General features: G+C 36.6%; 1 protein-coding gene across 1 annotated transcript in view; it reads left to right on the top strand.

Moving 5' to 3' along the window:
• Positions 1-22,725, top strand: part of LOC139730920 (intermembrane lipid transfer protein VPS13A-like) — a 73,311-nt gene that overhangs the window by 18,820 nt on the left and 31,766 nt on the right. Inside the window, exons 3-5 of the mRNA XM_071641805.1 lie at positions 16,028-16,071; positions 16,959-17,001; positions 18,956-19,156. Coding sequence (XP_071497906.1) covers positions 16,028-16,071; positions 16,959-17,001; positions 18,956-19,156 — 288 coding nt within the window. The remainder of the gene's footprint in view (positions 1-16,027; positions 16,072-16,958; positions 17,002-18,955; positions 19,157-22,725) is intronic.

Below are 22,725 nucleotides of genomic sequence, written 5' to 3'. Positions count from 1 at the left end.
TGAAACTTACCTGTGATAATCTTGAGTGTTGTGACTTTCATCACAGTGAGTTACAAGTTGGAGAATGATATACTTTCAGAGAGTTTTGAGGTTGAAAAAAATGTTCAAAAAAACAAAAATTTTCTGGTCCCATACGTAACGGCACATATTTTCTCTTCTAGAATATAATTGTCAAGGTCATTTCTCTCAATGTTTTACATGATTATACTTCTTCTAGATATCAATCACCATGATGAAGTTCAATATGATCAAAGGCCATTAACACTATTTTTCAGGTCATAAAAGTCTCTGAATGTCCCATACGTAACGTGCGTGTTATCTTGGACTCGCCCTGCCGCGAAAATATTGTGTTTCACGGGAGATAAAGTCGTTTCTTTTTGCACAAAGTCTGCAGTGTGGATGGAAAGTTAGTCGGTAATCTACACAATACAGAGAGAGAGAGAGAGGGAGAGAGAGACACGCACGTGCACACACACACACAAAAAAAAAACCTACATACATTTTGTATACGTGTATGACATATTTGTATGCATTTCACAAGGTGTAAATTATGTAAAAAATGTATACTATTGTATACACACACATACATTAACTATCGAGATGGATCCAGCTACAGGGAGACATTATGTGCTCAAAATTACTTTATTAAAGAAGACACAAGAACTTCATGAGACAATTTGTGTCTCCTTAACATTTTCAAGTACCAGTACTGTGAAAGTGGATATCTTTGCGAGAGTAATTTTTTGCGCTCGGCGGGGAAAGATGGATTTCGCATGTTTTTAATCCCAGGGAATCAGGACTTCTAATAGCTATAAAGTACTGGAGCATATCTATGGCATGTAAAAATATTCGAGTGCATTTATTTTTGCACTAGCTTCTGGTTGGCAAAATGCACAAAAATTTCCACTTTCACAGTACATGTTAGGAACAGTGTATCCCATTCAAGCACACGCTTTACTGCTGACCTTGCTCATAAAATCCACACAATGTCTCCCTAAAACTGGATCCAGAGTTTATAACGTTACTGTATGTAATAAACATAGTGTGTCTTTGTTTGTGTGTTTATAGGCCATGTGATACCCACACCTAATAGATGACATGTGACCCCTTTAATATACCAGCACTTGAAAGACCGTTGTCCGTTAATGGGCCATCATGACAGGTTATTGGAAGCTAGGGGTGCACTTTAGATCAGCCTGGCCCTGACTGTCCTTCTGCTTTATGAAGAGCGATCACATGACATGTGACCTTTTTGCGCTGGGCCGGCTGCCCACCATGGTCCAGTGCGTCCAATTAACCTTGGGACGCATCCCAGGGTAAATCCTTGTGTGAACTAAACACGATAACGGCTCAATTGTACTGTAGCAAAGTGCTTGCGGATCATACTTTGAAATTGAACATTTCTCGTTAGCAGCAATGGTGTCCCCGTTGTCACATTCAATCAATTTTGTACATGTACTATTCATAATGAAATTCCAGTGCCGAAAGGATTATTTCGTATACCAAAACCCTACATTGTGCCGAATGGCAGAATGAATGGTACTGTTGTCTGTATTTGAAAGCAACCTTTACAGTATACTGTACATGCACAGTACACAAAATTTCAGCTTGTGAATTCTTGCAGTGAACATTGCCTTTAAATGTATGCTGGTTGTTGTTCTTGTTTTGTGCTTACTCCACTCAACTCAAAATACATCTGTATCATTTCAGCCTTGGTTATTTGCAAATTCTGGTTGAATAACCAGTACCTTTATCATTCAATAAATTTTGTATTGCCCATCTTTATACCAGATGAACGTTTTATTCCTGAGGTTAACCATGTTAATGTTTTAGGAATGTTTAGGAAAATGCTACTAATGGTTATCTGTACATGGTATTGAGGTTATTACATGGAAGGGGGCATTTCACGAAGCATTTTATCTGATATTTTAGCTGACAAATTTGCTCTCAGCCAATCAGTCAGAAGCTTAAATATAATTATGTGTAATGGTTCAAATGTCAGAAGAAAAAAAAATGTAACAAAATGCTTCATGAAGTCGCCACCCCTCCCCCCAGTTGTTGGATGCTTTACCAAGGATTTTACATTGTGAAGGCTTTGCCGATAAAACCCCGTAATAAGATTTGCAATAGTACTTTATATGAAGTGACATATTATAGTAAAATATTACTAAAATTTACTTATTTTTGCCATAGAATCTGTAGAGAAAATAAAGCAGTCATGCAAAGGTACAGATTGTGTTGAGCTACTGCTGCTGTACATCATGTGCAGTGTATGGCAGTGAGTATAAAAATGCAGGCTCACCAAAATTCACACAAACAATGTACATGTACATTTGTACACGTCTCATCAAAATCTTTGAGGTTTCACAAAACTGTCGAGGGAGATGAAGGCATTTTATTTCAAATATAATCCATTGCAGAAGGTGCTAATAAATACCCAAATCAAGGGAACTTAAAGTTCTTTTGTTAGGTCATGAAGAGACAGTTTACTTCTTCTCTTTCTTTTTTTCCCGAGGAGTCTATTGCAGAATTAGGGAGACTTTGCAGCTTTGCAAATCTATTGTCGATCCCTTCACAAATAACATTGAAATATAAAGTATTCGAGCAAATGGTACAGTATGCGTTATTTAAACACATTAAAGGGATGGTACATACAAATATAGTATTGGTTGAGGTGAGGACTCAGCTTTAAACGCCTTGTGAGATATTTAGAAACAACTCTATGAAGTTTTAAAGAGTGTACAATACTGTGGGGAATTGAACGTTTATTTGGTGAAAATTGGTTTTGAAATGATTGAGATATATAATCCAAAAACAAGGTAATACAAAGCGATCCTAATAAAAGACGCGGCCTGTCGCATTTTATTGGGATTGCTTTATTTTGATATCTCAGCCATTTCAAGACCAATTTTCATCAAATAAACTTTGAATTTTTCTAAGAATTACATGTTCTTTCATATGTGATAAAAGTTTGTCATTATCTCACAAATGCACACACACACACACACACACACACACACAAAGTTAGAAACGTGCAATCCCCATCTACCAGGGTAAACCAAGACTGTACTACCTGTATCCCTTTAAATACTGTCTCTGTTTTGAGTTCAGTCAAATTATTTTGATATTTTATGATTTTGAGAGCACATTCAAGGAGATGAAATTGCTTCCTGTAAACTGCTTTAGATCCCCCCACCACATTCAAAACAAGAAGACCAAAGTTAAGATTCAGAAGGTAGATATCTTTATCAGACATTTCCAAAGGAGATGCATTTACTTTGATTAGAAGGAAATTTTGAAATTGCAATCTTCCGGATTCATCAGGAGAGTCTCTATTTGCTCTAGCCCATTCATTTCAGTCGTCTTTTCAACAATCTTGTTATTGTCTGAGTGCTTCTGACTTCCACGGTGCACTTTGCAGCCATTTATCATCATAATGTCATTCACTTCATTGAGTTTACAGTGGCGCCTGCAACATTACCCCACCTCAAAGCTCTAGAAGAGCTTAGAAGATCATAGAATACCTCACTGTACATTATACCCCGGAGCACTTTGATTTTAAATGCAGGAAGTGTGTTTCATATATTATGATATACAAAATGTAGGTTGTTGTTGTTGTTGGGTGGATTTTTTTTTTTTTAGTACATATTGCATAGTGCATGTGTAATGTAAACACGGATCAGAATACAAATCACACGTAGCCACACGACATGAAATTCCGAAAGAGTTGATGTTACTAGGATCATTTTCTTTCTTGTTTCTTCTTGGCATTATACTTGTTTTGAAAACATTGGTACAGCTGTACCTTAAAGCATGCGGTTGAAATTAGAAACCCCCCAGGAGTTAATGCTTACAAATTTATGCTGTGTGCGATGTTGTACTGTGACCATCTTTTCTGATGTTCAAAATACAGCTTGGAGGAGCTGGAGGGGAAAAGTTGTAATTGCAACACAGAGTCAAATTACCATCCCAAATAATCATCGAGAATTCAATATCATTTTCCATATGATTGTAGAAAATACTCCAATGCTAAATACATGATCTTACACTGTATAACCTCTGATAGTTTGCTGACATGTTGCTTTAATAGTGCACATAACAAAGACTTGAGACCCCAACATGATGAGAAATACATTGTAGCTCTGATATTTGAAAAAGGAATGATATTTTGAGCTGAAGTATACTTGTTGGCTTTGTTCATGTTTCAGTGCAACTTACAACCTTGTAACTTGCAGACATAATGACTTTGTAGCATCCCATGATGCTTTAAGAAACTAACCTTGGAAATGTTGATTAATTTTTTTTTTTTCAGATCTGAAACTTAACATGCATGTGTTGAATTTCGGACAGTGTTTTCTCTTTAATCACAATGTAACCATATGGTGATTGCATTGATACTTGCTGGGCAAACCCATCTTGCAAAGTATCGCACACTACAGACATTCAGATGGCTGGTAATGATCTTCCTATCACCCCCCCCCCCCCCACCTTTCCCCAAATGCCAGCATCTCTCTTGATCATAGCAGGTGCGCCAGCCCTGCGAGCCTCCAAAGCGTGTGCCCCTGTGGTCATTCCTGGCAATAATTACCTGTTTGCGGTTCGCAGACACCCAGAGATTAATGAGAGTGCTTGATGCTCGCAGAAAGGTGTCAAACAGGATCTGCTTCAGGTGCAGTTTTATTCACTGTTTTTCCATACCCTTCTTGCTGTGCTGATAACTATCATGCTTTACTGCAGAGACTGTAGACACGGTTTGGTGCTAAGGCTGTATAAACTATTCATTTAATGGACAGGATTATGTTTTGACATTTCATCAAGTTGTGTAATAAACTCACCGCCCACAGCATGAAACCTGAAAGCTTTTTCGTTTGCCGAAGTAAATCATGTAGCCATTGATAAAGGAAAAAGCTGAAAATCCAGAGTAAACTGTTTTTATAGTCAGAATTCAGTGGATTATCGACTTCATCTTCTTGGCAAGTATCATCAGCCAGAGTAGAGTGACACATACACAATTAGCCACTGTCTCACTGCATGAAACTCTTGTGTAGTTTGCTTCATGATAAACTTCCAGAAGTTTGATCATGCGGCTACACTACCAACCAACAAAACTACAGTATGTGTGGTTTAAATGATACGAAACTACTGTAAAACATGATATTTTCGTGGCATGAAATTTTCATGAATTGGAGCCGACGGCCTTTTTTCAAGGCATAAAATTTTTGCGAGTTGCCTTTAACATTCAATGCATATATTTATACGTGTAGTGTAGACAAGAACTTTCAGGTGTTATTTTAATTTTGCGAATCTTGGCTCTCGCGAAATCCACGAAAATAAAATGCACGCGAACATTCCTCGTTTTACAGTCCCTATAGCTTCAGTTTGAACCCTCCCCCCCCCCCCCCATTGCAAATTTATGCGTGGCCAACAGCATGCGTAACATAATGTCAAAGAATGTACAATGTGCATAAACAACAGGAATGAATCCGAACATCATGTCACAAATTTTTCGAAGTTTCAGTCACATGCGGTCACACTACGCAAAACTACGACTGTGCATGTACTCATAGTTTCGCGAGAAGTGAGAAACTTTCCAAGTGCGTGCAGGAAGTTGACTGTGCCTTTTTACCATGTGTCAAATTGGTGACAGTATTCTGCAATGTGGTCTATGACCTACATGATGTACATCAACAGTAGATATGAAAGTAGTCATTTCTTACCATGGAGGTGTACACATAAGTATCAAGCATTAAACCTGGGGAGAAATCATCTGTTTTTGTTTTTGTTTTTGTTTTTCTCTACAACAGGCTGAACTTTTGTGTTTTAAAGTGCATAAAGTACCACCCAATATGTTCATTTAATATGCAGTGTGTTGTATTGTTTTGGCATGGCAGTATTAATAGAGTTTTTATTGTACAAATGTACAAATGTTTGTGTGTGGTGGTGGTGGTGGTGGTGTATGTTTGTGTGTGTGTGTGTGTGTGTTTGCTTACATTTGTATATCCATGACTGCTATTCATAAGTGGATTCTCTATCATTGAGTTTTCCTATAATAATGGTACTTTCACAATGTGTATGATTCTGTCAGATACAGCATGGCAATTGAATTCACAAGTACAACTGTACAGCATGTTTGCACCATGAAAACAAGAGATTAAAAGCAGAGGGGTGAAGCTTAGATAGGAAATTCCATTTGTACAGAGGGTACCAATAATAATCTCTTGTTTCCATTTATTTTGCCTTGTCTGCCTTGGACTACTTGACATTATTGTAACAATTCCAGAATTTTGGAACTTGTACATGTTGTAAATGTATATGATACCATTATGCCTAATGTTAGTATACGCTTGGGAACAGTAGTACACAATGTACCTCCGTAGACATGACTATGTACATTTCCTAGGAAATTTTGATGGAAGAGTTGCTCCTAAAGCTACACATGTAAGTAATGCCCACCCCCTTATAACTGTGTTTCTCCCACCTACATGTACTCTCACAAATGTTGTATACACATTGATGAGCAAAGCCAGGTGTGTTTACTGTACGATGAGATAATTGGCCACCCCTGGGCTAATGGGATCTAATAAAAATGATGGATGAGCCACATGCCTATTGCAAGTAGTTATAGCCCACCCGCCAAATCAGATTAGATCTGGTTATTTACATCCTTCTTCCAAGAATGATGATACGAGATGGGAGGGGAAAAGAGCAAAGAGGATGGCATTACTTGCACCAGTGCCCCCATTTTTACCTCCGCCAAGTAGGTTTAATAAATATTTTTGTTGAAATTGGTGTGTTTGTCTGTCTGTATGCAATTTAATAACTTTAAAAACTTGTGAACAGATTTAGATGAAGCTTACAGAAATAGTTGATAATGATGCAAGAAACATTATGATTTTGGCAGTGATTCAGGCCACTATCTGGATCCATGAGTGTTTTTTTGGTTTTTTTTCAAGGGCTTTCATTGTCAAGTGGGGCCAACAAATGGTGAAGTTCATGCTGTGTGTACTCGAGGTGTGCGTATGCGTACTGAGCTCACGTTTGAGGTGCAACATGTACATTGTATCTGTAGTATGCGGTAGACTAGACTCCAGTGAGATGCAATAGACCCATTACACACTGGTGGTGTAACATCACAATTTTAATAACTTGTGGAAGTTAAGCCGTGGAAATGGGCCTATTATCATTAGGAAATAGAATGTAGGGAAATCTTCAGCATGCATACAGAAAATTTACGAATGTATTGATAGTGAGCTGCTTGGCAGAGGTCTGTACTCTTCCTGTAATCTATTTGATTATCAAATTATAAGTATTATTGAGTTTATATACAGTTAAAATGCTGTTTGTAAAAAGAATAATACAGACGCATTATTATATTCTCTGTTCTAAAAGTGTTTGATGAGAGTCCTATACAGATCATGAGATATATCTTTCTCATCAGTAGTAGCGTACACATTGATATAACACTAGTTTAATTGTACTGAATTTTTCAAATCCCCATCATTTTATCATTATATTATTTTAAGTACATCAAATATCATACCGCCAGAGTAGCTTACATATATGTATATGATGAAAACCTTTATCACGTTGGAAACAGGCCAAGTTTTGAAAGAAAGATATTATTCAAGGGGGGGGGGGGATCAGCAGTTGCGATCTTGACAAATTTTCATTCGTAGAGGGAGACAAACTGAAGAAACTCAAACCCCAGGCCAAGTTTTGTTTTGAAGAATATGCAACATCAACCTATTGATGAAGCATCGATTGCATGGACTACAATATGAAAGTCGAAATCAAATTTTTCCAAACTTGCTCGTGGTAATACATGCTGAAATATAACATACAAATTGTTATATTAAATGGGTTAGTCAAATACCAGTTAGTGATTGGCTAAACACAGTCATGTGATGGAGGCACATTGGTTATGTTTGCCCATGGGCAGAACATATTTGCAATGTTCTCCCATGGGAAAATATTTTCATGTAACAAATGACAAACGATACCAAACGATTGAACGATAATATTTTTCACGCAGTCGATAGGATAAATTTGCCTATTCTATACAATGTGAAAAAGCAGATGACCGATATTTATTACAATGTGTACGAAAGTGTGATTTGACTAACCCATATTATAACAGATGATGACTTTTGTTGTCGGGAACATGTACCAAGCGTTCCACCCTCAGGGTTTGAAATGCTATTTCGAGAGGCTATAAGTCCCTCGACTCTCGGGACTTATAACCTCCCTCAATAGCATTTCAAACCCTTTGGGTGGAACATTCAGTATGTTCCCTCCCCCGCCAGTCATCATCTACAGTACCGTATATAAGATGCATTCATACTAGCATGGTTGACCAGTCTTATGTTTGCACACATATGCCAGGAAAAATTTGATTTTGTGATTGAAAGTCATTATGGCAAGTTTTGTGTGTAAGCCACTATATTTTTTTTAAACAGTATGATTGTAGAATCTGTCATATGCTTGAAGTTTTCTTATTGATTTTATTGTTCGGCCCCTCAAGTATGTGCCTACAGTATGTAGGCATTGCGTAGAAAATGTGAGTCTACCAAGAAATTTGATGCAAAATTGACAATGAGGCAACAGGGGAAACTTCATTGTCCTGCCTGCAGTACGTAGCTGCGCTATTCCATTCCAACAGACCAAATACTGAAATCATTCATGAGTGTCTCATGTGTGGTTTAATCCCTGAGATTTGCTGTTGTTACTGCAATATGGCCTTGCACCCAGTCCTGATTAATTCTGTCATGAATAACAGGCAAACCACACATTACAAAGTACAGTTGCCTCCACTTAAAGGACAAGTCCACCTTCATACATGTGGATTGAGTGAAGGCAACAATATTAGAAGAACACATCAGTGAAAGTTTGGGGAAAATCGGACAATCCGTTAAAAAGTTATTAATTTTTAAAGTATCTGTGCAGTCACTGCTGGATGAGAAGACTTCTACAGTGTGTGATGTCACATGCGTACAACAAAAATAAGGAAAATAAAAAGATTTCACAAAACTTTACTTTTTTAATAAAGTGCACATTTCTTCGACTTGCTACTGAGGTATGTTTAGGGTAATAGAATTATTCCCCCTGCCTTCTGAAAGAGAGAAGTCGAGTGTTCTTTTGTTATGCGAGAAAAATGGAAATATGTTGAATTTTCTTTATACTTACTTTACATCGTTGTACTCATGTAACATCACAACCTATAGTAGTCTTTTCATCCAGCAGTGACTGAGCAGAAACTTCAAAAATTCATAACTTTTGAACGGATTGTCCGATTTTCTTCAAACTCTCACTGATGTGTTCTACTATTATAATATTGCTGCATTCACTCAACCCACATGTCTCTGAAGGTGAACTTGTCCTTTAATCGACACAACTTGGGAGCAGTAGGACCCTCTTTTCCCATGTAACAATCTTTCCTGATTTTTATGAGACCAGACATTTAGTCATCCACTGACTACACTAGTTTAGGGTTAGACAAAGAAATTCAGATTCACATTCAGATTTCTTTATTTGTCGGGGACAGTATAAGAATGGATAAATAACCAAATGCCCATTAGGATCGTTGACTTCATATTGTTCTATAGTGGTCTTTCAGTTTATTGGAATCCCGATATAGATGGTGGTGACTGTGCATCACATTTGCAGGTTAGCCACCCAGATGAACCCACCTGTCTCATTGCATGCAAATGAATCTACAGAATCTGTCTTCTCTTGGGCTGTGTACATGGATGTATGTACACGTGTGTTGTGTGTTGTTACAACCTTTGGTATGGAGGTACATGCATATGATGTACATGTACAACTGTACATGCGTTGTACATGGGCCATTCTCAGATTAAGTGTTCAATTCCACGTGAGTAAAACCGAAAAATCAACCACAAAGTAATACATTCAAAGATGTGTTTTTGGTAACTTCAAAACCGGTCAAATACGAAACAAAAAGTGGAACATTCTAAATGATGGCCATTCATTGAGTAAAAATGGATTGAAATAGAGCATCATATATGATTTTTGATCACAAATCAGATACGTTACCGCAAATTTACATGTTGTAATGGACTCCTAACGTTGAATTAAATTTACTGTTTTGATCCAATTTCTGTTCAGGAAAAGACATTTGTCCCCCATAAAGATATTGGGATTTTTCAAGAGGTAAAGACGTTGTCATCCCTTGCTAGTTAGTAGAAATTATTTCTGTGTGGTAGGTTGAAATATGTTTTTTGCTGAAATAAAATATAACCTTAAGATTCACTTTGTATTTTTAACAAATTTCGCTTACAAATAAAGTTTTGAATGCCACAAATCATGCAAAGGGAACGATCCGATCTGGAATTTGCACAGGAAACAAATATGAATTGCTTTCCTGGGGAAATAACTAGTGAAAAACATCGAATTGCCTTTGGTAACGTATCTGGTAAAATATAACTAATAATTTTAGTTGTGTATGAATTAATGAATATCACCTGTTTAGTTATTTACTTTATGAATTGATGTAAAAATGAATGATGTAAGCCCAAATTAACAATTTTAAACATTGTACGTAATATTTAAACTATGAAATGTAGTGGAAAAGAGCCCTAAATATGAGAGCTGAGTTCTTCATTCACAGAATATTCTCATCTTACGTTTGAATGTATTTATCCATCTGACTATAAATATTCATTAAGTTTTGATGGATAATGCAAACAAGGTTTAAAAAATATATTTTTGCAGGCACTTAGAAGGAAGTAGGTACAGTCTCTATGAACTTGAAATACTAAAAAGTTGTTTTATCTATGGTAACGTATTTGGCTCACTCCTTTTAATGAAAATGAATAAATAATTGTTCAACTTATCAATGAATCTTGAGTAGTTCTTCATATGTTGAAAAACACTAGAATAAATATGCAACAGAACACTGAAACTTTTCTCGGAAGCTTTTCATAAACTAGTTTTTACTCTTTCAAAGTTAGGTAACGTATCTGGCGTATCGTAAATGAATCCGTCGGTGAAGTTACAGAGCAATATCTACTGAATATTCTTCATTTGAACATAACTTTAATTTTTTATAGAAGCGTCATTCTATGCAGAATTGTTTTATGAACACTTTGTTATACATAACATTATTTGTCACCGTGGGTGCCCTGAATAATACGTAACGTATCTGCTAAATCTGAAAAGCAAAAAACTGATATGCTGAATCATAGCTTCGTCTTGTAAAATAAACGTTAAAAGTTGTTGCATAGAATATGAAAGTGGCTGGGTTTTATAGATTAGAACTTTGGAATTTGTGAACACACAGAGATTTGTTTGTCAAAACATGTACAATTTTTTTTCAGCATTTTGATTATGTGGTAACGTATCTGTCGGAATACTTGGCATTAAGTTGTGAGACACTGACGCACAAAGAAAAATCATGTGGAAGTGTTGCTCTTTTTCAACTTCCTGTCCTTTTGGTGTAAGAATATAATCCTGAGGTCCCACAAAACGAAGCATGTAATGTGAAGGGATGAATTTTGACCAGATTTGATCCCGTGGAAGCACAAGACCAATGAACAAAATTCGGTCACGTATCTGCGGTAACGTATCTGTGGTAACGTATATGGTCGATCATGATATTATGAGAGCGATATCTACCGAATATTTCTCACTTGTACTAAACTTTAATGTTGAATCGATGCGTCATTCCGAGGAGTAGCGTATAATATACAATTTGTCTGACATTGCAATATCTGTCGCAGTGGGTGGCGTGAAATGTATGTAACGTATCTGTCCAAATAAAAATGTAGAAAACCGATATTTCAAACATTGTACCGTATTCTCAATAAAAAGCTGTTGCACAAAAAAATCTAAGTACTTGCAATGTATGGAGTATATCCTCAGGGTTTCATATACTCAGTGTCAGTGCATAGTCTTGTTATTTTCGCAATGCTGTAACACTAAAGAAACTGGTAACGTATCTGGCGGTGAATTTGGCGACAGGTTTCAAAAGGCTATAAAAAAGAAGTCAATAAAAATTTTGGAACTTTTCGAGTATTGTGATTAGCACATATGATTTGCTTATCGTCCATGCAAATTATATTTGGAAAGTGTGTTTGTGGACGGAGAGGAGCAATAAAACATAATTCTAAAATAGCCGGCGACACTGCGTTTTGGGGGTCTTAACGAAGTTTAACAGCAAAATTTTATACAAAAAGGCAGACAACCGCATTTGATCGTGTTTATTTTTAACAAATAATGTCCTCGTGATATATTATAAACATTTAAATAGTATCTAATAGGTTTCAGGGAACCGCAAACGGTCATGGAATGTCGGCGACACCAAAATTCCGTATTTGCACACTTTTACTGAGAATGGGCCACATGTGTAGCTCTATGCTACAAGTAAGTCCACATACTCTGTACATCCACATGTATCTTTGTATGTGATGTGTGTGTTTGTATTGGTGTGAAGATGGCTGTGCCTGCATTTTTGTGTCTCGGACAGTATATCAGGGTTCGAAATTGGCGATGGTCCGCTGGCCATTGGCCACCCGAAATCATGTCGGACTAGCTAAAAATCGCAAAATTCTGAAGTTACTAGTCCGTCTGGCTAGCCAAAATGTTGCTTCAGTGTCAAAATTTATTCTAAGTAGTCCGCCTGGCTAGTTAAAAAAAAAGTTAAGTGCAACCCCTGTATATGACATGATCCTTTATCATACCAAAACTGCCTTATAAGAACCATGTATTTTGATTGGTGCGTGTAGTTCAGATGCATTTTTTTTCTTTATAGCAAACAAGTACTATAAAAGTGGAAATTTTCACGCATTTCGCGTAACCAGAAACTAGCACGAAAAAAAGCACGCGAATACTTTTCCTTGCAATATGTTCCTGTGCGTGATGTCTTGATTCCGCGGAATTAAAAACACGCGAAATTCTTCTGACTCGGCCAAGCATGAAAAATTAGTCGCGCAAAAATATCCACTTTTACAGTATCATTTTCAGCGTACTTCAGTTCAAGTATCCGGCCATTAGTTCCGCCTTTCTTGCTTGGCCAAATCAATCATACATGTGATCTCTGTGCCTTGATGGATGGGACTCCGATGATTGATTGAACCCCTGTAGTCATGTGATAGTCACCAGACGGTAGTAAACATGAGAAGGGATGGGGGGGGGGGGGGGAGTCAGCGGGAGAAGACTGGCTCTAGGCTGTGTATCAGTTTTCTGTCATGTGGTTACAGTATTAAAGGACAAGTCCACCTTCATATACATAAGGATTGAGAGAATGCAGCAATATCAGTAGAACACATCGGTGAAAGTTTGAGGAAAATTGGACAATCCGTTCAAAAGTTACGAAATTTTTAAGTATCTGCGCAGTCACTGCTGGAAGAGAAGACTATTACAGTGTATGATGTCACATGTGTACAACTATATAAGGAAAATAAAAAGAGAATTTCACAAAACTTTACTTTTAGAATAAAGTGCACATTTCTTCGACTTGCTACTGACGTATTTTAAGGGTAATATTATTTCCCCTGCCTTCTGAAAGAGAGAAGTCGACTGTTCTTTTGTTATGCGAGAAAAATGGAAATATGTTAAATTTTCTTTATTCTTTCTTTATATCGTTGTACTCATCTGACATCACAAGCTATAGTAGTCTTTTCATCCAGCAGTGACTGAGCAGAAACTTCAAAAATTCATATCTTTTGAACGGATTGTCCGATTTTGCTCAAACTCTCACTGATGTGTTCTATTAATATCGCTGCATTCACTCAACCCACATGTCTATTAAGGTGAACTTGTCCTTTAAGCACTTTCTATTTAAGCACTTTCTGTGCCAGGGACTTTGGACAGTATATACAATTCTGTGTTACGATTTCCATTGCCAGTAGGCACTCACAGCGTACAAAGGGTTACGGAGTGCATGACAAAATATGTATAAAAATATGTGCTTGAATGGGCACATGGGCAAGGGTACAATGCATTTTAAGGAGCAAAATGCTTTTAAAAATCATTTTACTTGCTCCGTAGTGACGAGTGCTTGCCCCGGGCAGGTGAATTTGCAACACCCAATTAAGTCGACTAGTTTAGCAGTGACGTCAAATGCACGGGTGTTTGGGGCTCAAGTTTCTTGCGATGAGCATTTCTTGTCAACAAGTTTTATTTTCTTTTGATTTTCATGCTTCTTGGTTGTGTGTCGTCATGGAAATCATTAATTTTTGACGGAGGATCCGATGCACACACTGTATTTGCAATCATTCAAACCTAATGTATTCCTGGCCCATAATGAGATGGAAGTTACATGTACTTGAACTAGGTCAGATTGATAAAATTACACTCTGCATATTCAATATGAGTGAGGTCCATTGCAGAACTTTTTCTTTCAATACATTTCAGTAGGTTCAGTAAACATCTATGTTCAGTGTAGATTGCGTCAGAAAATTGGCATACTAATGTGTGAATGGATGGCATACTGTATACAAATGACAGTAGGTACATTGTAACACATCACTGGGCTGCAATTGATAAAATACCCCTAAACAACAACAACATCATCATCATCATTTTTAATATGAACATTTGGCTTTAAGTACATAGCTTGTACAGTATACTCATTGAAAAACCTTCGGCAAAACACACACACGCACACACACGCCACACACTCACACACACCCAAAAATAGAAACAAACCAGAACAAAAAAAGCCAGACCAGTTTAATAAAATGATAAACATGCCAGGTGTGACCCGACCTGAAAAGGAACAGGGATAGGAAAGTGAAACCAGTGAGACAGATATTGGAGAGAGAGAGAGAAAAAAAAAAAAAAAGAGGAGAGATCCTTCTATGGACAAGGTATGAAGCAGGGGAAAATAAGAAAAGACAACACACAGGATGAAATGATAGAGAAGATGAGAGAGAAAGGGAGAGGCATGCATACCCTGGCATGAACCAACATGCTGCCACATGAAACCATGTCTTCTAGTTTTAACTCAACGCCATCTGGATGTTAACATAAAAATCAGCCATGCAATGAGGAAGTATATTGGAATTTTAAAGTTGAATACATGTGTGGCCACAAAGGACTGGCTTACACTGTAAAGTAGTTGTAGCAACTGCACATTCAAGTTAATGAGATAATGTTATTGTGTCATGGCCTCAGGAGTCTGCCACTAACATGTGCACTGATCTTTCCTTTTTGATATTAGATAAAAACAAACAAGTATTCTTTTCATCAATTTTCTATTGTCCTGAAAATAACCAAGCAATAATGACAGACTCTGGGGTGATGAAATCTTAGTTGCCAAAGTATCTATAGATACAGTATCCAGAACGTGATTTCATAATACTTTGTACACTTTTTTTTTTTGTATAATAGAAAAGTTTTGAGTTCTTGACATCATTCCCCTAATGTCATTTGCATGCTGTGTAGTTTTTGACTTTCAAATATCAAAATTCAATGAAAATATGTGATGCATTGCTGTATACAAGGTCTGATAACTTTCTTTATTCTACTGTATGCAATTTTGATATTAAACTGCTTTGACCCAGTCTCATAGCATACATTGTACATAAACATGCCCCAGAATTGCAAGTTAATGCACAAATTTCTACACATCCACTTTTCTGTTTACCAGGTAAATGTTTGGTTAGTTTCCCAGACAAATATTTCTGAAAGATTTTCATGTTTGTATAAAACATTTTTTGATATGTGAACCCCGACATGCAAATAGTCAGTACCTAGAAAACCGACCGTGTCATTATTTAGACCCAACAATCGTAACCTGATTTGAATTATAGTATAAAATCATGTGCACCAAAGTTAATTGCCTTGTAAGGTCAACATTAAAGAAGAAAACAATCTTGTAAACTGGCTCAATGGTGTTTTTTTTTTTGTTTTGTAATTACACTGAGACTATAACAGACCCTGTGTTATTTCACAGAGAATATTAATAACCATGCTTTTCATTTGCTGATATAATATATGAGGGCCGTACCATATACAATGGAGTACCAGTCAATAAAACAATTTCATTTTCTTTTTCTTTTTCCAGGTAGCCTAGAGTTGACTGATCTGCAGTTGAAGCCAGAGGCATTGGTAAGTCTGCCAATAAGTTTGAGGATAAATCTCATTTTATAGGTACACTTTGTTGATTTTGTGTTTATTTATTTTTTCATAAAAGTAGGATGTTGTGATACATTACACTGCTGTACACTGTAGAACATACCAACACAAATAATCCAGCAGCACTATTAGATACAATGCAACTTATTCAGATAAAAGTCTCATTTTATGGCTACATATTGTTGATTTTCTGTTTATGATTTTTTTTTTCAGAAAAGTGGGTAGCAGTGCTATTTGTTATGTGATAAAAATTATTTGTGATGACTAGAAACGCTGCAGCTATTTAATTTTTAATGTTTTTTCTTCAGTGCCGGATGTACAGTGCGTTTGTGAGCTACACAGACATGAACAAACATTGTGATACATGACAATGCTGTAGAACATGCCAACACATAATTATTACCTAACAGCACTACAGTATTTAAGATATTATGCAACTGATTCAGAGCAAGTAAATATTCAAATGTACACAATATTACTACTAAAAGGTTTACTTACAGTTTGTATGAATACTCAATCAAAGCAAAAGATGTATTGAATTGCAGACTTTGTTTTTAAAACTAGAAACATTTGTGGCATAGACAAATAGATACATTGTACATATTACATACAAATCCTTCATAAGGAATGTATACTGTACATGTGTATTTAATTCAGTCTGTATCAAATATACTTGGACTTTCACATTGATTTAATCTCTGTTATACAAGAAATAATCCTGAGCACATTGTGGTCATGAGATACAATGTATGTCACAGTGGTAATCCATATTTCTTGGGACTTGGGAGTACAATGATCATGCTGCTTGGCTTTGTCAATATTATGCAGTTTCTGTTTCATTTCTTTTTTTTTTATTACAGGCAGAGTTGAACCTTCCTATTGAAATTACTGCAGGACATATAGGTAAGTGCTGCAGCTGTACAATTCTATTATTATTATTATTATTATTATTATTATTATTATTATTATTATTATTGTTATTATTATTATTATTATTATTATTATTATTATTATTGTTATTATTATTATTATTTTTATTATTTTATCATAATTATTATTATTATTATTATTATTGTTATTATTGTTATTATTTTATCATAATTATTATTATTATTATTATTATTATGATCATTATTATTGTCATCATTACTACATTGTACTACTTCTACTACTACTACTATTCTTATTATCATTATCATTATCATTATCATTATCATTATCATTATTGTTATATTGCCTTTCTCTGTCAATACCTCATGTCAGTGTGGTTTGTATGGTTTGTATGGTTTCTGTAATCATGAAAGCCACTGGTCTGATTTTATACTTGTAAGCAGTGTTTCCAAGCCATAATAATAGGCCTGCAGGTGTTGTGTGTCAGTCATCCATCGATCGCCTGATCTGAATTGTTGACTATCACTTGGCTGCCGGGCCGTATTGCATTGGCAAATATTTGTGCGCGACATTTATCCCCCCGAGATCGAGCTAGTTGTATGCAAGTACCTTGATTGTGCTATTTTTACATTTAACAATTCATCCAACATGCTGTCTGCTCTTTGATACTTTGACATTTTCCGAACAATAGGTTTGAGCGCATCTCAAAGATGGGTAATGGCATCTGCACCAATACAATAAAAAAATAGAGCTGGCCCATAAACCTCATCACTTATGGAGCTTAGAGTCAATGGTTTCCTTGAAACACATTAACAGGCATCAGAAGGAGGGTGATTTGATGCTCACTAAATGACATTTGTGTTGCGTGCAAAAAGGTCTGAAGTGCACATGCAGGGAATAGCATTTTTCTACCAGGAAACTGGCTACCCGATATTATCTCCTGTCTCATTATGTCTTCTGAATGTTCAGAGCCATCAAGGAAGAATTGCAATCATCTGTGGGTGTTATTTACAATGGGTCCAGTGAATTCAGAAAATCACTCAGAATGTGAAACTACTCCATTACCCATTTCACATATTGAATATAGATTTAGAATTGACCAAACAACCATCATTTCAAAGAGAGGACTTCTATAGAATCACACAGTCATTATATCGCCATCTCATATTCAAGTACTCTTCTGGCAGCAGCTATTTCAAATTTTATCAGAAATGCCAAAAAAAGTATTTTAAAAAAATTATAAAGACTTTTCTGACTTTGCATCTGAAAGGCATTCAAAAGAATAATTTGTTTCTGAAGTTTTCATCTGCTCACATTTAACCGTGTGCGAAGTGATACAAATGTACAAAGTTCAGGTTCCCACAACAAATCTCTATGGCAACTATACATTTCCTTTCAGGGAGTAAAACTATAGTATGTATGTGGATTGAGTAAATGCAGAAATATTAGTAACACATATCTGAAGTCATGTGAAAATTAGACAATCCTTTCAAAAGCTACGAATATCAAAAGTTTTGGTATAGCCATCGATGGATAAGCAGATGACAACAATATATATCTAGCCTAATGAAAGAGCACTTGGCTTATTACCTCTTTCAGAATACAGGGGGAATAATGTTACCCTCAACAATGTATATCAGTAACAGGTTGGAGAAATATGTTTTATTATAGAATAGGAAGTTTGTGGAATTTTCGTTTCTTTATTTTCTAAATATCATTGTCCTGCTGTGATATCACAAATTGTTTTAGCCTTCTTATCCAGCTGTTGTAATACCAAAACTTAAAATTCAAAACTTTAAAACTTAAGAAACGCTTGAATGGATTGTCTGATTTTCCACAAACTGCACTCATGTGTTCAAAGATTTCTTCATACACTTAATCCACATTCATATTGGGTGTAATTTCCCATTGAAGTCACTTGTTTGTTTGTCTCTTTTTTTTTTCATTTCTGCATTTCCAATTTCAGGTAGGATCTATGTGGATTTCTCCTGGACCGGTCTCTTCTCCGAGCCAGTGGTGGTCAACGTCGAGGATGTACTCGTGTTGGTCAGTCCGCTCGCTGACCGACCGTACGATGAGGAAAAGGCTCGAGACTTGGCCAATGCCTTCAAACAGCAAAAACTGTCGTCCCTTGAAAAGCCCAAAAAGTCATCAAGTTCAGACTCAGGTAAGCCCGTGCAGAGCGGCTTTTCATCTAGAGTTCTCTTTCCCCTTTTGTACTTGTGTGTGTATATGTGTGGTTTTTTTTATTCATTTATTCAGTCTTATTTCAACAGGGTAGCCTCATCAATAGGCAGGTACTGTTCTTCCTGGGGGCCCTTCACATACAATCATAAAAGTTCAAAATTATGATATTTACACAAAATACAGCATACATGGACAGGTACAGTTTTTCCACTGAATCTGAATACATACAATCACACAATAACTGTACAATGATGTTTTATAAACATGCTAATCAAACAAACGATAATACCGTGGTGGGCCTACGTATCTAACCAAAAACATTACAGAAAACTTTTGAAAAAGCAAACAAAAACAATGTCCCTGAATGTGTTTGTACCTCATCCAAGAATGAGGGAGCCAGCTCAATCCGCAACATTTGTGCAAGTTTCCTACTGTGTGAGTGTGAATTTTGATTTGAATGATATCCGTAATAGGTGATTATTATAATACTAATTATACAATACAACATTAAAAAATATGTTCCTGGGACAAAGTTTATGTCTAAGACAAAATGAGAGACCGTAAAATACCCATGTTTTAGTTTCAGACTACAGTACCTTCACAATGCTCAATTTATTGGATTATTCTTAGTAGCTGCTAGGTGCAAATAGTCCATCCTATTTGTCTCTCACAAAGTGGTAGGCAGCTCTGGGAGTGTCTCTTAGAAAGTGGAAATCCATTCGCCAAACACTGATAAAAACTGTGTGGCATGAAATTTTCCTTGGAACACACAGTGTCTCCATGTGCCATTAAGGGTGTTTTTATCAACTCTTTTTCTCGGCAGAAACAGGTTTTCCAAACAGCTTTCAAGGAATTTTTACGAGTTGATAAACGCAAAGCTGTTTTGAAAGCCCTTTCGGAAAGCCTTTTCGAAAGCCGCAAAATTGTGGCTTTCCAAACAGGTTTCCTAAACAGGTTTTCAGAAATTGATAAATGCAAAGCTGTTTTGAAACGGCTTTGTAGTATTGTACTGCAGTTATGAACAATGCACGCCTTATATGATCTCTTCTCCTCGGGTCGAATTGCGCGATGCAGCTGTGCAGTACAGGCCAGTTATTGTGTTTGCGAAGAGTTGATAAACGCAACTATTTTGGAAGCCATTTCTAAAGGGCTTTGGAAACGGCTTTTGAAAGCCGTTTAAACAGGGGAAAGTTGATAAACGCAGCCTAAGATGAAGCAGATAACATATGTATCACAATTTCTTTATTTTTCTGTGGCGATGGCTACTGAACACACCAATTGCTCCTTATAAGGTAATCTGTTTGATTTCAACAGAATACAGAATCATAATGGTATCACATTGATAGTTTGTCACAGTGCAGCTAGATACTGAGTACCTTCATGCTTGCCAATGAAGGTTCAGATTAGCACAGAGAATGTCTCATTTATCGCATAACTTGATTAAAAAAGCTGACGAGAAACAAATTATTCGAGAGATCTGTTCGCGGCGATTGGTTTATAAACCCCAAGAGGATGCGAGCAAATGTGGTTGTAATCCGCTCGCTACCACCGATCCGCAATCTGGGCATTGATCCCCCTCAAGTGGCACGATGTGATATGAGATATCCTTGACTAGCTAGTCTTGTGTAGGGATTGATACCGTGGAAACCCACCGCTCAGGTCCTTCCAACGTCTTCCCTCCGCTTTATTAATCATGCATAGCACAGAGCACACTCTCCCAGACGGCTGCATTTTGGGGCTAAGGCCCTACAGTGTGTTCATTATTGTCGCCATACGTTGTAGACAATGTAATATACTGTGTGTGACTGTGTTGTGTGCCTATTGGAAGAGCTGAGGGTGTGATAGGATGTCCTAGATACCCAGATAATGTTTTCCAATCTGGGGTATTAATGTCACTATTTTCTCATGAATATTAATGATAATGAGTTATTCATGGAAATCATGACGGCATCATGCGTTGTTCATCATGATACAGTGACTCCCATTGCCTCTTTGTGTATTTTATGCTGTTTGTGCATACGTGCTTGTGTGTAGTTGTGTGTATGTGTGTATGTAAGTGTGTGTGTGTATACATGTATGTATCAGCACATCACAGGGATGCCATAGGTAATTATGCCATCACCTCTGTTATGTTTATGGTGTAAAGATAGGGTATGATGTAATTTCTATGACATCAAAATCATGCTCAATTAGACCAGTAGCTGTACCATGCTGCTGTAAATTATATGTGAGTTCATTGTGACCAGAATGGCATGAATTCTGTTGAGTACAGGAAAATAGCTCTTTCAAGCACCCAGATGATGATGAATGGTGACAGAAATACATGTAGAGAGAGATCAGTATAAGGTACAATAGTATATTTCTATCAGACGATGTTGCTAAAATACTTTGCAGTACCTAAATATGTGACTTTTGGTTAATCTTGCCCAGTTGACTGACTTGAAGACTGTCTTTGAAAACAGTGAATAAGTTGATACAAGGACAAAAAAGAAGGGAGAAAGGTATTACTATGCTACTGTGAAAGGGGATATTTTTGTGTGAGTAATTTTTCGCGCTTGGCTGGATAAGATGAGTATAGCACATCTTTAATTCCATGGAATCAAGACCTCAAATATTGGAACATATGGCAAGCAAAAATATTTGAGTGCTTTTATATTTATTTAAGACCCCCCCCCCCAAATTTCCACTTTTACAGTATACAGATAAGCCTTAATGTTCAGTATCACCACAAACAAAGAAAAAAAAGAGAGTATTATAGCTTTCGCATTGTGCAAATAGTCATTTAGATAGTGACCATTGCCAGTAACATAACCATCATAGGGAGAATGGGAAACATTTTTGTAGTATAAAAGTGCCTTCAAAATTGCAATTGGTGGCAGCTAGGCTGTTATGGGGTTCCCCTTAATAAAGAAGAGACCAAGAGAAGAATGAGGAATGGTTGATGAAATACAGAGAGATAAGTACTGTAAACGATTATATTTTCAAATGATTAATCTGTCACGCTGAACGGCTCAAAAACATATTTGCAGGTTCTCGAATTCGCATCAAATGTACAATATTGTCAACCCATTCAAAATGTGCAGAGAAAATTGTGAAGATATTTTTGTGGGTTTTAGAATTCGCGCTTAGCCAGAAGTAGTGCGAAATACACAAAAATGAATGTACCACAAAAACTGGAGTTTGAGGAAGGGACATTTTAAAGAGAAAGAGATAAAATTACACAGGAGTAGAAGCTCTTCAGAATATATAATGCAAGTATACGAGAAGGTGAGAGAGATATCTGAAAGCAGCTTTAATCCAAGGAACAGATTAAAGCTATTAAAAGCTATGTAAGACAGCAGAGAGATAGATGAAGACTGCATGGATTAAATTGATTTTCTCTGCTTTTTGTCAAATCTGGGGTGATAGCGTTGCCACAAACACAATGTGTGATGCAACGTTCCTTAATTCCCTCAACCATGCGGCTGTTTCCCCAGTGATATCTTTATGCCACTTGGGCCTTCACTGTATCAGCGTGTAAGCCACTTGAAATTCAAGTGTCATGTAAAG

This window comes from Diadema antillarum, unplaced genomic scaffold (genome assembly GCF_040938485.1).
Source record: "Diadema antillarum isolate AM-2024a unplaced genomic scaffold, OU_Dant_1.0 scf00000022, whole genome shotgun sequence".
NCBI lineage: Eukaryota > Metazoa > Echinodermata > Echinoidea > Diadematoida > Diadematidae > Diadema > Diadema antillarum.
The sequence above is the reverse complement of the archived record's forward strand: the minus strand, read 5'-3'. Positions and strand labels throughout refer to the sequence as shown.